General features: G+C 31.9%; 1 protein-coding gene across 1 annotated transcript; it reads right to left on the bottom strand.

The window, feature by feature from the left end:
• Positions 1-9,882: 9,882 nt before the first annotated feature.
• Positions 9,883-12,020, bottom strand: LOC134243617 (uncharacterized). The gene is made up of 6 exons (XM_062725865.1): positions 11,902-12,020; positions 11,510-11,561; positions 11,327-11,415; positions 10,871-11,071; positions 10,384-10,518; positions 9,883-10,206 (listed from the first exon to the last, which is right to left on the bottom strand). Exons 1-6 carry the CDS (start codon positions 11,924-11,926, stop codon positions 9,974-9,976), a joined length of 735 nt encoding a protein of 244 aa, XP_062581849.1. The 5' UTR covers positions 11,927-12,020; the 3' UTR covers positions 9,883-9,973.
• Positions 12,021-16,643: the final 4,623 nt, after the last annotated feature.

Raw genomic sequence — 16,643 nt, 5'->3', positions numbered from 1 at the left:
AGCAGAGAAAAAAAAATCAAAGAATCCATGTATTTTCACTATATAATCAATAGAGCCCCGCCCTAACACCAGAACCCCTGACCCTGGGGCCATAAAATTCACAAATTTTGTAGAGGCACTCTTGCTCATCATAACTATGCACTTACTTAGTTTATTTAATTAATACCTAGGAGCAGAGAAGAAGATTTTCAAAGAATTCATGTATTTTCTCTATATAATCTATAGAGCCCCGCCCTAACACCAGAACCCCTGACCCTGGGGCCATAAAATTCACAATTTTGGTAGAGGCACCCTTGCTCATAATAACTATGCACTTAGTTTATTTATTTAATACCTAGGAACAGAGAAGATTTTCAAAGATTTTCAAAGAATTCATGTATTTTCACTATATAATCTATAGAGCCCCACCCTAACACCAGAACCCCTGACCCTGGGGCCATAAAATTCACAATTTTTGTAGAGGCACTCTTGCTCATCATAACTATGCACTTACTTAGTTTTTTTAATACCTAGGAACAGAGAAGAAGATTTTCAAAGAATTCATGTATTTTCACTATATAATCTATAGAGCCCCACCCTAACACCAGAACCCCTGGCCCTGGGGCCATAAAATTCACAATTTTTGTAGAAGCACTCTTGCTCATCATAACTATGCACTTACTTAGTTTATTTAATACCTAGGAACAGAGAAGAAGATTTTCAAAGAATTCATGTATTTTCACTATATAATCTATAGAGCCCCACCCTAACACCAGAACCCCTGGCCCTGGGGCCATAAAATTCACAATTTTTGTAGAAGCACTCTTGCTCATCATAACTATGCACTTACTTAGTTTATTTAATACCTAGGAACAGAGAAGAAGATTTTCAAAGAATTCATGTATTTTCACTATATAATCTATAGAGCCCCACCCTAACACCAGAACCCCTGACCCTGGGGCCATAAAATTCACAATTTTGGTAGAGGCACCCTTGCTCATAATAACTATGCACTTAGTTTATTTATTTAATACCTAGGAACAGAGAAGAAGATTTTCAAAGAATTCATGTATTTTCTCTATATAATCTATAGAGCCCCACCCTAACACCAGAACCCCTGACCCTGGGGCCATAAAATTCACAATTTTTGTAGAGGCACTCTTGCTCATCATAACTATGCACTTACTTAGTTTATTTAATACCCAGGAGCAGAGAAGAAGATTTTCAAAGAATTCATGTATTTTCACTATATAATCTATAGAGCCCCACCCTAACACCAGAACCCCTGACACTGGGGCCATTAAATTCCCAATTTTGGTAGAGGCACCCTTGCTCATTATAACTATGCACTTAGTTGGTTTATTTAATACTCAGGAGCAGAGAAGAAGATTTTCAAAGAAATAATGCATTTTTACTATATACTTTTTTAGCCCCGCCCTAGCACTAGAACCCTTGACCCCAGGGCCATGAATTTCACAATTTTGGTAGAGGACTCAATGCTGATTACAATCATGCTAACAGTTTGACTACTTGATGTCCAGGAGTAAAGAAGAAGATTTTCAAAGATTGCACTAATTTTAGTGGTTTTGGCCCCACCCCTCAGGCCCCAGGGGGGCAGGGATCATGAAATTCACAATTTTTGTCCCCCTTCACCCATAGATGCTTTGTGCCAAATTTGGTTGAAATTGGTTCACTGGTTGCAGAGAAGAAGCTGAAAATGTTCAAATGTTAACGGACGACGCACGACGCACAGACGCACGACGACGGACGAAAACAGATAGCAATAGGTCACCTGAGTTTACTCAGGTGACCTAAAAACAGTCAGGAATGAATATTAAACCATCATGATAAAATTTTGTTAATTAGATCTTTGCTAGCCAAGGGCTTAATATGACTTTTCTCTATACCTTGGCGGATTTCGTATAAATTTCTTCGGTGAGTCAAAAATGACAACTCATCTACAGACCCTTTTAAGTACTAGATGAACCTAGCTCTTGAATTTTAATTCTTATTATAACAGTTGGTGAATTATACACCCAATACGTAAAATATTAAAAAGTGGATCCTTTTTTTTCTTTGACAGATGAATGAACATAATGTAGACAGAAAACACCAATGTGCATAATTTTTAGTTTTATTGAGATATGATACAAATTTTGTCATTTGTTCAAATCCTATTAACGTCCTGAGGGTGTTATACTAAAATTGATGATATATCATCATCATGCCATATCCGAGAAAAAGGCTAAAAAAAGACATTTTTTTTTCTTTTATTGATTTTTTTTCGTTATACAATACAAAGAAATAATTACAATTTTTACAATTTGTTAGGAAACTGCAAAAACATTTAACTTTTACATATGGCACGCCAAATTAACAAAAATGAGCTAAACCTAGTTTCACAATTGATAAACTAGGTTTATCGACTGTAAACTACAGTTTACAAACCGTAAACTATAGTTAACGATTCGTTAAGTATAGTTTTCATCTGTAAAACTAAATTTAACGGTTGTAAACTATATTTTACGAATGCTAATCTAAGTTTATCTGTCTGTAATAAAACGTTAACAATAGATTTTGTTGATAAACATAGATTCACGTCTGTAAACTATAATTTACGATCGTTAACTATAGTTAAGAGTTGTAAACCATAGTTTACAAATCGTGAAACTGTATTTATCAGATAATCTATGTTTTGCAATCGCAAATGATTGTTTTTGGTGTTAAGTATAGTTTACGGTTCTGAAACATAGATTATAGCGTTAACTATGGTTTACAAATGTAAAATATAGATTAACGTTGTTAACTATAGTTAACAGTCCGTAAACTATAGTTTACAACCGATAAACCTAGTTTATCAACTGTGAAACTATGTTTTGCTCATTTTTGTGAATTTGGCGTGCTATATTACATATGGATTATTGAATAACACAGTTATATTTTTTACCGACATTTTTACTTTACATGTAGGCAAGTCTTTTAATATTACAAGTCTGTTTATAACAAAACTGCACTTCGGGTCCATAGCATTGACAGCTCTTTGCCTAATACGAATGTAGTATATTTATAAGTTTACAAGCAAAATTTAACTTGTTTCATGTTATCAAGAGATGGTTGTAGATATCCCCTTCCGGATCATTAAAAGGGGCGTGGTCATAGTCTGACACTGTCTCCGACGCATGCGCATCTTCATGGAGATGGTTGTAAATATCACTTTGAAGAACATTGTTTATTTCATAGGATGTACCATAAGATAATTTGTCTGCAACCTAATTATGAATTAAAACATATCATATACACTGTAAATGTTATCAAAATTTAATTATATATTTTTTAAAAAATATCTATTTTTACATGCCTTTATTTGGGGTTTTCCTCTCTCTTCCTTGAATTCGCCAGCATTTCTCTCTTCCGGACAATAGCTTTGAGTTGCAGATACCTCTTGACCGAATAGCGATTTTTAATTTAAGAATTTTTTTTTAAAATGTTAGAACTATTTTCTGAATTTCTGAAGAATAATTAATCATATATGAAATGAAACTTAATAACATAAATTGACATCTGTAATTTAAATTACAAAATAAAACCTTTCGTGGTCTTCCTTTTTCTTGCAGGCATTACGATTAATAAAGAGAACTCCACATACAGTAACACCCAACACAAACCCCCCCCTATTCCGACTCCAGTGAAGGAACCCAAGTCTTTCTCCTCCATACTCTCTGAAATAGCAAAGTGAGCAGTCAATCTGTGTGCTGAGATACTGGTTTGGGAAAATTGTGCTAAAATCACATTTCGCGGCGGCATTTCTAGTCCACATTTTTTCCATCATAGAGCATATAAGATTGTTTTTTTGTATCTAGACAATTTTGTGTAATTCATGCTATCTTATAAGCTCTATGAGCTCTATGAAACAGAAAAAAAAGAACTATAAACGTCTTTTTAAAACTGATAATCGATTTAGATAATGAACGATGCAAATGCATTTCTACAATGATTGGAACAAATTATGTAGCAAAAAGATATGTTAAAAGTTTTGATCAAATAGCTTTCGCTTCTTTTTTTTGAAGTCTCTGTCGCTTGAATGATTTTAGCATTAATCCATTCAGTTTGATCATTGCATTGAGATATTTTTTTTCAAATGCATAGATAATTAGCATCAAAACTAGGAAGTTGTTTAAAAATCATTTTACATACAACTTATCAATAGATTGTATTTATTTAATTTAGCTGATAAAATCATTTAATCGAACAAAGAATTTGCAAAATGTAAATATAAGCGGGACTTTTTCATCATTTTTTCATTTTTTGTCAAAAACTCCTCGTGTCAAAAATTGTTCGTAATACGCAACTCTTGAAGACATTCACGCAATTGGTAATGTATGGTAAAAGTTCAAGTGGTACGAGGGTTGTCCCAAAATTACGTAGACAAGCGTTGTATTGAAGGAACCCGATGTCATATATCAATGAGACTTTGTATAAAGATTAAACCAACATAAACTAATAAATTTGTGGACAGATATGAAGTACCTACACAAATTAAGCCTATTTAAATGATACAGTTCATTGTCTGGTATAGGAAGGTGGCACAGTACCCAAAAAGTGCAATTAAAAATAGGTATATTATATTTAAAATCCTACGGAAAAGAAATAACTACTCAGTATTTTGGGTATGGGAATGAAAACTCTTAATATAATTGTATTACTTTCTCATTTTGTTGGTGTTAATGCTTTGACATATATGCATTTTATAATTTTTTTATGTTTTAAATCCACCAGTTCAAACGAACATAAATTATTTATAAATAAAACTCAAAAAACTTTATATAGGATGAGCTCGCATGCGCCAGTCCAACAGACTTCGACGATAAAGAAAGCATTGGCATAAAATTATTAAAACGTGTATGACCCCGTCCCAGATATCAAGACTTCAAGGTAATCTAATTATTACGTTTTTCAAGCTAGGCCTTGAATAATTGAAAATTATCATAAAAGAATTTTTATTGTTTCTGTGTCATGTATGAATATGTATAAGATGGCGGGCTCAGGAGGTAAAAATGGTTAATTACATTATCGGAGGAAATGCATATTAATTGAATATACATGGAAGTATGCTATATTGGAATTTTGGGATTCGAACATTGTCAATTATGGATAAAAATGTATCTGAATTCTTAAAGTGATGCCTATTAATCCACGGTCATTTTTCAAACTTCATAATGAAAAGTTAATAATATTGTAAAGGAAAATAAATATAACTTTTCAGGAATGCAAATGAATTCACCTACAGCATGCATTTTCCGATTGAAAATTTTTCAACATTTATATTCATGTTAAAAAAATTATAGGTTTTTCCAGCATTTGAAGAAAACTGCACAGATTTTTATACTTGAGTTCTGCGGTACTTTAACTTCTTCTATTTACTGCACATTTATCATTATGCATAGTTAATAAAGCATTTGCTATGAATGCAAAACTTCATAAATCACTTATAAATTCATATCAAACTTTGAAAAATTGGTATAATTTAAGGCTAGATCGACGACATTTTATAAATATGTTCAAAGAACTTTCAATCACATTTTTAAGGTTCATAAATTCTCTGCTCACTCATATAAAATGTTGCTTGGACCTTAATGATTTTCCAAAAAGAAATGTATTTATAAGTAGAATACAAGCAATTGGATAAAAAAGACACTTCAACTTGCAAATCTATATAGGAATAATATAAAGTAACGTCATTCAGAGTTATCTCTCTTATTAGAGTATCAACGAACCTTAAGGTACATGAAATGCAATTTGTTGTATATAGAAAGTCAATTTCAAGCTTCCTTTTAAGACTTTCATGACTTTTTGAATAAAACATTAAATTAAAGAGTTGTCCTTCTCGGCTGAGGAGTTTTCTTTTCTTTTTACCATAAAGTCTTCAGATGAATTGAAAAAGCCTTCTACGTTGATTTTGATCAGTGAATCATACATATCAGCATTTGCAGTTGTGAAAGCAACCCCGTTAAAAAGCTATGAAGAATAAAATTATTTATATGAACTTATAATTTTAAGTGCACACAGAATTTCAGTTTCTTGTACAAGACTTTGACTTCCAGGTACATAAGAATAACTTTTACGATACGAAATAAATTTAAATACAATCATAAATCATACTCATCTCATCAAACACTATCATTAACCTTTTCTTATCATCTCTTGGTTATTATCTTGGTTATAAATGAACTGAACCACACCTACGAGAATGGAAATATTAGTCGTCTTTGGTTTTGACTAGAGGTGATTTGTCCGAACCTTGATTTTAAACGCAGCTTCCTTCAATGAGAGTTTTGCAAAACATCCAGTCCGTCTGTCCTGACTATAGATATCTGAAAAAAAACTTTGCTCCAAAAGTTTCAAAATCATATTGTGATTCGAAACTGCTTTATTATTCCCAAAACATTTTCTAAATGCTTAGAATCCAACAGAGCTTGTGCCTATAAAAAGCACCGTTACAATTTAGCCTCCTTTACAGAATAATCAAGTCAATGCTATATCAGTAGTTAAGCTATTAAAATATAAATACGTACGTACAGCAGTTTCGCTTTGTCAAATGCAAATTTCAATAATTATGTCTGCAAATACATCTCAAAACAAATTGCAGTATACTTTTGTATATCTTTTGAAGTTTATGTACTTGTATTTAAAACGAGTTTCCAGCTTCAATTAGATACTATAATTTTACAAATCTTGAAAAAGCAAGAAGGCAACTATATCTTCGGCCATGCCAAGTTCGTTGATAAGATACATATTGATTTTAAAGAGACTATGTGAATAATACACCCCCTCTTTGAATATATAAGGCCTCATTCTCCCGGACCGTACCAACATAATTAAGATATTCACAAATAATGAATAGCTTATGTGTCAGATATGTCAGTTCCCGCCATCTTCATAAAATACTTACAAATCCAAAATAAAAGGAATCAAGATACGTACAGGTCTTGTAAAGGTCTTTGACTGAATATACTACATTTCAAAAATAAAAACTTTGTCGAAAATTTGAAAACCTCAAAAAAAGACTTGTATGAACGATGTACATCATGTACCATTCCAGCTTCAAGCTACTTACAGAATTTGAAAGGGTTTTGCCTGCATCAAACTACATCTCAGACCATGCCAGCCTCGTAAAGCTGATAACTGAATTTTATATGTCCTTGTCTGTATCAAACTACAACTCAGACCATGCCAGCTTCTTCAAGCTACTTACAGAACTTGAAAAGGGCCTTGTCTGCATCATATTGCATCTTAAACCATGCCAGCTTCTTTAAGCTACTTACAGAACTTGAAAAGGGCCTTGTATGCATCATATTGCATCTTAGACCATGCCAGCTTCTTTAAGCTACTTACAGAACTTGAAAAGGGCCTTGTCTGCATCATTCTACATTTCAGACCATGCCAGCTTCTTCAAGCTACTTACAGAACTTGAAAAGGTCCTTGTCTGCATCATTCTACATTTCAGACCATGCCAGCTTCTTCAAGCTACTTACAGAACTTGAAAAGGTCCTTGTCTGCATCATACTACATCTCAGACCATGCCAACTTCTTCAAACTCATTACTGACTTTGGTATGGACTTGTCTGCATTACATCAATAGTAGCAGGTCTTGCAAAGATCATCAAGATATCAAATTTTGAGTCATATTTTCTTCATTATAGATAGAAAACACTAAATTAGGTCATGCCATATGCATAATGAAGGCTATCTTAAAAACTCTCTAAAACCAATACTCTTAAACATAATGATCTGAACCGAATCAGGCTTATTTATATTTATCAGCATCGGAATACATAATGTACAAATTATGGAGCATCAATAACATGCATTTATCCTATGTTCTTCATTTCTACGTTTTAAAACAACGTCTATTAATAGGAGCATAAAAACCACTGTGGCTAAACAAAAGTTTTATCGAATAAAAATTTTAACTGAAATAAAACGATGCTTCATCACTTTACGAGTTAATAGCAGGAACTATATATTCAATTACATTATTTCCAAGATTTGAAAACAACTTCAGAACAATGAACTATCTATCTGCAGTTCAATGCATCAATGTGTCACAGTGCAACGTAGAATTGTAAAAATTTTAGAGCTGTTCAAACCATATAATGAAATTCAAATACATTTAGTTTCCAAAATAGTGTGTCTCGTAACTATGAATTAGAAACATTGGAACTTTGTTCATAATTGCTACCAAATTCGAACCCATCATCATATAGATATAAAATTATATATACATGTGCCATGTATATATACGTGTATTAATTTACTACCATGACTTTACCAGAATTATACTCAATCTCAAGTTACATATGTATTTTTTGTTTTTACAGAGCTAAATTCAAGCTGAAAAGAGGACATTAATCTGTGTCCAAATGCTTACCAGATTTTCTGTTCTGTGCGTGCCTCTATCTGTTGTTAGAGTCGTAGTCGTAGCTTAGTAATAATGAAAGAAACAATACTGGTAAAAGATGAGACGTTGACAAACGTTTCAATCACTCAAGCTTTCAGAAATTATAATTTACTTAACAGAATGAATTTTGCTGCCTTAATTTCAAAAACACAGAGGGTGCTTATATGGTCCCCTTTACATTATCGTAAATAATCGAATAAACAGTGTTTAAAATTCAAAAGTTATTTTTCTATACAGTCGTTTCTTTCTTTAACTTTGAGAAAGTCGCAACCAAGAAATTACCAGTTTGTAGCTGCACATTCAAATTTCCCCCTACATGGGGTCCAACGTGTCAGAGATGTCCGGAACCTCGGCTCTGTTTGTTTGTGCATGATCTGCAACTGTTTCTGCATGACTTCATGAGTAGAGGATATGCTCGTCTAGTATAGACTGATTTCTATCTCCGATCTGAGCGAACATTTGTCTGTTGCAATGTAGCAGCGAACTTCGAATGACTTAAAACACCCGAAAATCTACCTTGTACATGACTGAATCATGCGTAGCACGGATTCAACCTATTCACCCGTAAAAAATGAACAACCAATCGATCTCCTTTATCGATGGACTTAATCTGCATACATAACAAATACACGTGTTTTACCATAACTTTTATAAATATATATATACATCGGTTTGAAATCCGACTTTTTGAAAAATGGCGGCTGCATTGGCACAGGCGGCGCTGTGGACTATGATAAAATGTTTTAATCCTGAATTCAATTTACAGAAATATACAAGTCATAACTGTTTGGTAGACAGGGACATGTTTGTCTGGTCTTTAGTATTTAAAATGACTGAAATGTTTCTCTTTGCATTGGCGTAGGACCGTTTTCTATTTTTTTGCAAAGATAGACATGTATAGTCATTGAAACTTGGGGCTTACCTTTTTTGTTGCTTTAGCCCCTCCCCCCCCCCTTTTCAATTAGACACCCTACTTTCAAACATGCTTACGACGCCTATGTCTATATATGTGAATAACGGAAACTTAAAAAAAGGACAGGCCAGAGAATTGGGCAAGAGTGACTGTGTAACTCCATTAGAGAAGTCATACGAAATGCTATTAGAAATATAGGGTTTTCAAATTATTATTATTTCATACCTGTATCTGCGTGTTGTTGTGGTATTCTTCATTAACAGAAAAGTGCAATTTTAGGGGTGTAATATATTATAAAAACATGCATTTAAGTATAGTCAATTTCACAGGTTCTTGAGGACACGAACCCCCATTTCGATATAGACCCCTGTATCTTTTCGAGATTTTTTTCTCATGAATTATCTTTCAATGACATATTTGTGATAAAGTCTATACCAACAAATCGAAAAATTATCGTAAACAAAAGCTTTATAAAATCTACCCTAGTCTCTATATAAAAATCCATCATGCTGATATATTTAAAGTGGGGTAGAATTTTTAATAAAATGTTTGTTTAATGAAATATTCCGAATATATGGAATATATTACTAGCTTATATCACAAATATGTCATCCATATATAATTTATGTGAAAAAAGTCGAAAAGGCCCGGGGGTCTACATCGGGGAGGGGAGTTCCTGTCCTTAAGCACCTGTTGTCAATTAAAAAAAACTTACAGTCATTTTTATGGGCGTTAACTTTGGGATCAGGTAAGGGTGAACATGCTTTCCGGGAATTATTTTGCCTACAAAACAAATATTCAGGAGTCTTGCTGCATTGCTCGTTGATTTCACATGACTCGTTTAATGACAAATCACCTGTAAGAAATTGATAGAAACTAAAATGAAATCTTCTAAATTAGTTTTCCTCGAATAACAGGTTATTTGGTTTATTACAATCGTTCTTTCACTATTAATATTTGTTCAATTGTTTTTGCAATCAAAAAGTCAGTTTTATGTAAATATGTAATATTATATATCATTTGTTTTAATTACCTTGAAAACAATTATTGAACCTCATGATGTAGCCGTCTTTACAATCACAGACTCCAGTGGTCTTATTACAGGTCGTATCGGGATTTCCCAGTGTACACTGTGTACTGTTTGTACAGTATTCACCAACTCTTCTTTCTTTATGCATAAAAATGTTACTAGTTCAACACTTGTGTCAACGTTTGCATAAAACAATTAAAACGGACTTGATTTTGTACCGGATGGAAAGTGAAGTATATAAAAAGAAATATTTTTTATCACTCGTCCGTTAAGGTTGTGCTTGGAAATGAGCTAATCAATATGATGTCTATGGTAATTATTTAAAACGTTTTAATTCATGATACAAGTGATAAAATCACTCACTCACAAGATTTTTTTTTTTTATGCATTTAACTGTGTTTGCAAAGTGAGCTAAATAACTTACACATGCATGCAAAGCATTTAGGTCATGGTATTATGTTTTACGTCTAATGTTGAAATATACACTCACCATTAAATATCTTCTCACCACAGGTTACAGTAATGTAAGCATCAGAGTTGCCAAATCTACTGCATGGTTTGAACATTGTGAAAGTGTAGGTTGTGGAGAAAATTATTTCCATTTTCTCAATTTCATACATGTACTGCCAATTATCCGTTATGGTATTACTAGATATCATAGAGCAATTGACAAAACAGGCTCTCTGGTTTTCTATCAAGTGAATTAAACATGCATTGAATAAAAACAATTTTAAAAAGTTATTGAAAAATTCAATATCTACATGAAACATTCTCTTTTTATTGTTCACTCTGATTTTTTCAAATCTTGTGATATGAATAGCCTATATTCAAGATTTAAAGTAATTAAAATGATTTTTAATGAAACATATTCTTTTTTGTATTACATGTCCAACATCATCAAAATAATGAACTTAACATACAAAAAGACTTAAAAAGAAATAAATACCCTTAAAAACTTCGGTAATACGAGTTTTATTGAAACTGCAGGCTTCCTCAGAATAATAAAATTTGAGAATGTCCCTAAGACAGACGGCCCTTTGCAAAAGCAAACATTCATGTAAGTTTAAAAATAACTTCAATATGAAAATAATATTTAAAAATTCAATGTATAGCTGAATTAAAAGCTTACCTTGCACTTTTAAATTGCGTTTGCAAAACACATGTTACATGAACAAGAAAAACTGTTAAAAAAGAAAATACGCACGATTTAATGAAACAGTGTTTATTCTATCGTTATATAATGTTCAAAAATCATAACTATCTAAAATAAATTTACAACTATTTAGATATATTGGTGTGTAGTTTATATTATATAGTATGGAATAAAACATCATATTTTATTAAGTATGTAGAAATAAATATAAAACGTAATTTTCACACTCACATCAAAAGTGTTATTTAAAATAATTCAAGCATGTATATTCATACAGTAAACTGCCAAATTGCCATTTAAATCCACGACATCTTAAAGTATATCAACAATATCAAAATAGTATAAGGAGCATTAAAATATTTACTTACTCATTGAACTCCAAAAGAAGGTCATATCTAGGGTGCGGAAACAAAATCTCGAGGCCTGGGTTTTTAATCAAAACATATTTAGAGATGAAGCAAAACAGAAATTTTAAGTCAACTTTTTTTTGTTAGATTATACACTTCTTTTTTAATTGGAAATCTGTCATTGACAAGGAAGTTCAAGCATTCTTTAACTTCCTTCTTCTTCATCTATAAATAAAAATTTTTAAGTTTAATAAGTACGTGCATTTACCATCAACATCAAGTACACAGGAAATGTTATCCCCTTTCAAAATTGTCTTCGTTCAAGGATTGTTACAAACTTTATAAAATGGTACTTATAATTCTTTTAAGGAGGATTGCTTGAACACGCAACATTTTTGAATGAAGTGAAGTATTTGTATAGTAATTATTTTTAAGTCAAATAATACGCATTCATACTCGTATATTGATACATTTCTATATATTGATATATAAATTTATTTATAAAGCAGTACTACAGTATCTATAGGATGATATTTAAAACTTAGACAACTCCATTAAAGTTTTCAGATTAAAAATGTATTCATGAACTAATACAAATGAGGAAAAGAGCAAACATCCAAATATGGACCTGAAAAGAATCAGAGTCACAAAAAATAATTTTGAAAATTCCATCTGAAGTGTATTAAATTAATGAAAGTCATAGTATGGGCCATAGAATTTTCAAAATTATATCTTGAAACAAGCTTTTGATATATTTGTTTCATCTACAACTTGTACAAGACAGCTCATCATGATACAAAAATCTTCACCATAACAGCTTTTATACAACACGACACACCATGTCTTTATAAACGAAAACACAAAAACAACAAACTATGATTCCATACAAGACAACACAATACATCATGTCTTTATAATCGAAAACAAAACAACAAACTATGATTTCATACAAGACAACAAAATACATCATTTCATTATAAACGTAAACAAAGAAAACTATGAATTCATTCAAGACAATACAGCACGCCATTTCTTATATAAACGAAAACGGAAAAAAAACAAACAAACAAACTATGAATTCATACATGAAAACAAAACACATCATGTCTTTATAAACGAAAACACAAAAACAAAAAACTATGAATTCATATGAGACAACACAACACATTCTGTCTTTATAAACGGAAACACAAAAAACAACGAACTATGAATTCATACTCCTCCATGGCACCTGATCCCACGTCTGATGTTTTGGAGGTTCGTGTTTGTGTTGCTCCTATTTTGTATTGTTTTATGGAATTTGAGATTGAATACTGTTCGTTATCTCCATATTCTTCTATACAAGACAACACAACATACCATGTCTTTATAAACGAAAACACAAAAACAAAAAACTATGAATTCATATAAGACAACACAACACACCATAATTTTATAAACGAAAAAAAAGAACAACAAACTAGTGCATATAGGCAACACCCATCAGCCACGCAATTCTAAATTTTTAGGTTTATTTTCTTTATATTATTTATTCATTGAAGGTCATATTTGTATACATTGACGTCACATTGTAAGTGACGAGTAAACAGTTCTTTTGCGGTTTGATACTTTCCATTTTGTTGACGAGATCTTTAGTATCTTTGATATACGTTTTCTGAGATTGAACAATAGGTAGTAGGAAATAATCAACGTAATGACTTATTCTTTCCGTTGGTGACCCTATTTGTGATGTGATGGGTCCACAGTTTGGAAATGTATTGTCATTTTCCCTCATTTTATGTACTTTAGGCAATAAATAGAGTCGCCCTGGTCGTACATTCTGTTCGTTTGTTTTTAGTCGGATACGAGAATGTTTGTGTAATTTTCTTTTTTGAAACATTTCATTTAGTTTGTTCTGTATAAATTTGTAGATAGTAGACGAATCAGGTTTTTCAATTTCAATATAATACTGTGTTGATAATTGGCGCAGACCCTCTTCAATGAATTGTTGTTTATTCATTATAACAACAGTGTTACATTTGTCTGCTTTTTGATAACAATGTCTTTATTGTTCAGTAGGTCATAAAGTGCCCTCCGTTCTGAAGGTGATATGTTAGAAACATTTGATTTGATCTGAATTGATGACACCTCTAATTGTGTAAGATCTATATAGTTTTCGAGTGCTTGGCATGTATAGCTAGGTTTATAACCTGTATTTTCTTGAAAGGGATCTAAACGTTCATTTTCATTCGTGCTAAAATGATATTTGCATTTCAGTTTTCTTGTAAATTCTAGAAAATCTTTTATGACTTTGTTTTTGATGTTTTTGTATTAGGAGTCGGGATATATTTTAATCCCTTTGATAATAATAATGTTTCATTCTCTGTAAATGAATGATTTGAGAGGTTAAGTATACGTAGCTTTGAGCTTTACTTATTTTGGCCAATACTTGGCGCTTTTTTCGAGAGGAAGAATTTCCCGCTCTTTTTTCTTATTTTGCTAAATTGGCGAGCTTATTAAAGAGTCGAGCCATGTTGCGTACAACAGAATGAATGACTGATTGAATCAAATGCGATTTATAAGTGCATAAAGGCAACACCCATCAGCAACGCAATTCTAAATTTATAGGACCCGACACAGTGCTGAGATTTTTCTTATTCCTCTTTGATTTTGACATCGTTTTGAATAAGTTATTACTTATTGACATTATTGTTTTTTCAGCAGTGTGTTTCAGCGGTTTATATTGTATTGGTGTATTAAAAATCTAAATCACGGCCCCGCGTTCATCAGGGATCCTGCCTTAATTTCTATTGGTTGTTATTTTAATCTGGACTTTGTTAAAGTTAAATATGCTGGAAATCTAATAAATGAGTTCTTATCATGTGATACCTAAATATAACAAAATAAAGTCTGTAGGCTTTTGTATGCTTCTGAAAATTGTGCAAGTTGACAGAAGGAAGACCTTTCAGTAAAAAAAAATGAAGAAAAAAACTTTCAGTAATTTTTCAGTGAGCATTTAATTACTGAATGGCAGAAACATTTTAATGACCGTTAAGTTACCTTTAAGTCACAGCTGAGTCACATTTCTGTGGGCATTGTTACAACGCACTTTGAAATAGATTTTCAAAGTGCGTTAAATTTGGGACCAAATTCACGCACTTTGAAAAAATAAAATTTCTTTTCAAAGTGCGTTAATATCCACCATATTAACGCACTTTGAAAAAATATGTATATGGCTTGGTCAATATTCTTGCAAATCTTACGTATGATGAATAACTGAACCTGTTTGATAACTCTTCCGTAATGAGGTAACTTTAGGATGTGAAAGTGAGCGATTTTGATTTCTCTAAGCTTTGAAAATTCTTTTCTCTCTTTAATGTTTTACTGTAATTATTTTTTTCCAGTTTGCATGTATTTTATGTAAACTAATATTTATTGAAAGTTTTCAACGTCATACCAGTTATGCAAATACATGTACATATATGTGGGTGTAACATAGGCATCGGTAGAAGGGGGAGGGGCTTAGGCACACAAATGTTTTGCAAAGATATACATATTATAGGCATTGAAAATTTGGCTTACCTTGGGGTGGGGGTGGGGTTGGGGTCCGCTTTCAATTTGCTACCGACGGCTATAAACAAGGTATGTGGCAACGCACATTGAAAAAATTACGCACTTCGAATTTTTTTTTAAAGTGCGTTAAGATTGGGACAAAATCAACACACTTTGAATAAATTTTTCAAAGTGCGTTAAATTTGGGACACATTCAACGCACTTTTAAAAAATTTTTCAAAGTGCGTTAAGAGTGTACATCAACATTTTGTACTATGGGGATATTTAACGCACTGTGAAAAAATATGTATAAAAACAATTTACACTTAGATCGAAGTAATTGAAAGAATCAATTTGTATTAATTGATCTTTTAAAAGAAAACCTTTTTAATTTTCATGTATTGATTTACCCTAATTGAGAACAAGGTGAAGACAAGTTGAAGGACTATACTCTCAGCCTAATTCTTTTTATCTTATACACTGTACATAGCTGTCGGTAGGAAATTGAAAGTGGAACCCAATTTTCAATGCCTATAACATGTATTTGTATATCTTTAAATGCAAAACATGCATTTGTGTGCGTAACCCCCCATCCCTCCCCCCGCCTTATACAACACCCAAATATATGTATTATTTTGCATAACTACTATGACGTTGAAAACTTTCAATAAATTTTAGTAGACAAAAAATGTATGCGAACTGAAAAATTTAAGTACAGAAAAACATTTAAGAGAGAAATAATTTTCAAAGTGCGTTAATATGGTCGATATTAAGGCAGGTCCACACTTTTACGGATCCGGATTTAATTTTACACACCAATATAAAATTTTGATTATCCTTGTCTATTGAAATAAAATCTTTTTTGATGATTGAAAATAATGTAGCAAGTATATATTTGTTTATTATAGTGTCATTGTGCACACAAAGCATTTAATGTACATTATTTATAGGAAAAACCACTTTGCACTCTGTCCATAGGATCTATATGTAATTTAGTACATACACAGACAGAGAATTCTTAATTTCCTTTATGGACCTAAAGCTTTTTAATTTTTTTTTAACAAACTAACTTGAGATCTATTTATCTTTAATTTTTAGCCTATATCATCTTTTTAAATTTACTTTTTTATAAGTTTTGCGAAGAATGATTGAAAAAATGGATATTCCAAAAATGGGGGTATAGGTCTTCAAAAGGCTGTTTTGTAAAATTTTTCTGGTCAACCATAATAAAG

This window comes from Saccostrea cucullata, unplaced genomic scaffold (assembly GCF_032062105.1).
Source record: "Saccostrea cucullata isolate Sc308-1 unplaced genomic scaffold, CSIRO_AGI_Scuc_v1 ctg2529, whole genome shotgun sequence".
NCBI classification, from domain to species: domain Eukaryota; kingdom Metazoa; phylum Mollusca; class Bivalvia; order Ostreida; family Ostreidae; genus Saccostrea; species Saccostrea cuccullata.
This window is presented reverse-complemented; position numbering and strand designations above follow the sequence as displayed.

Excerpts from the sequence above, each read along its gene's own strand:
- LOC134243617 (XM_062725865.1), bottom strand. The coding sequence starts at position 11,926 with ATGACCTTCTTTTGGAGTTCAATGA. Across the intron at positions 11,562-11,901 it reads CTTCTTTTGGAGTTCAATGA|TTTTTCTTGTTCATGTAACA; the intron begins GTAAGTAAATAT and ends CTTTTTTAACAG. Across the intron at positions 11,416-11,509 it reads ACGCAATTTAAAAGTGCAAG|GGCCGTCTGTCTTAGGGACA; the intron begins GTAAGCTTTTAA and ends GCTTTTGCAAAG.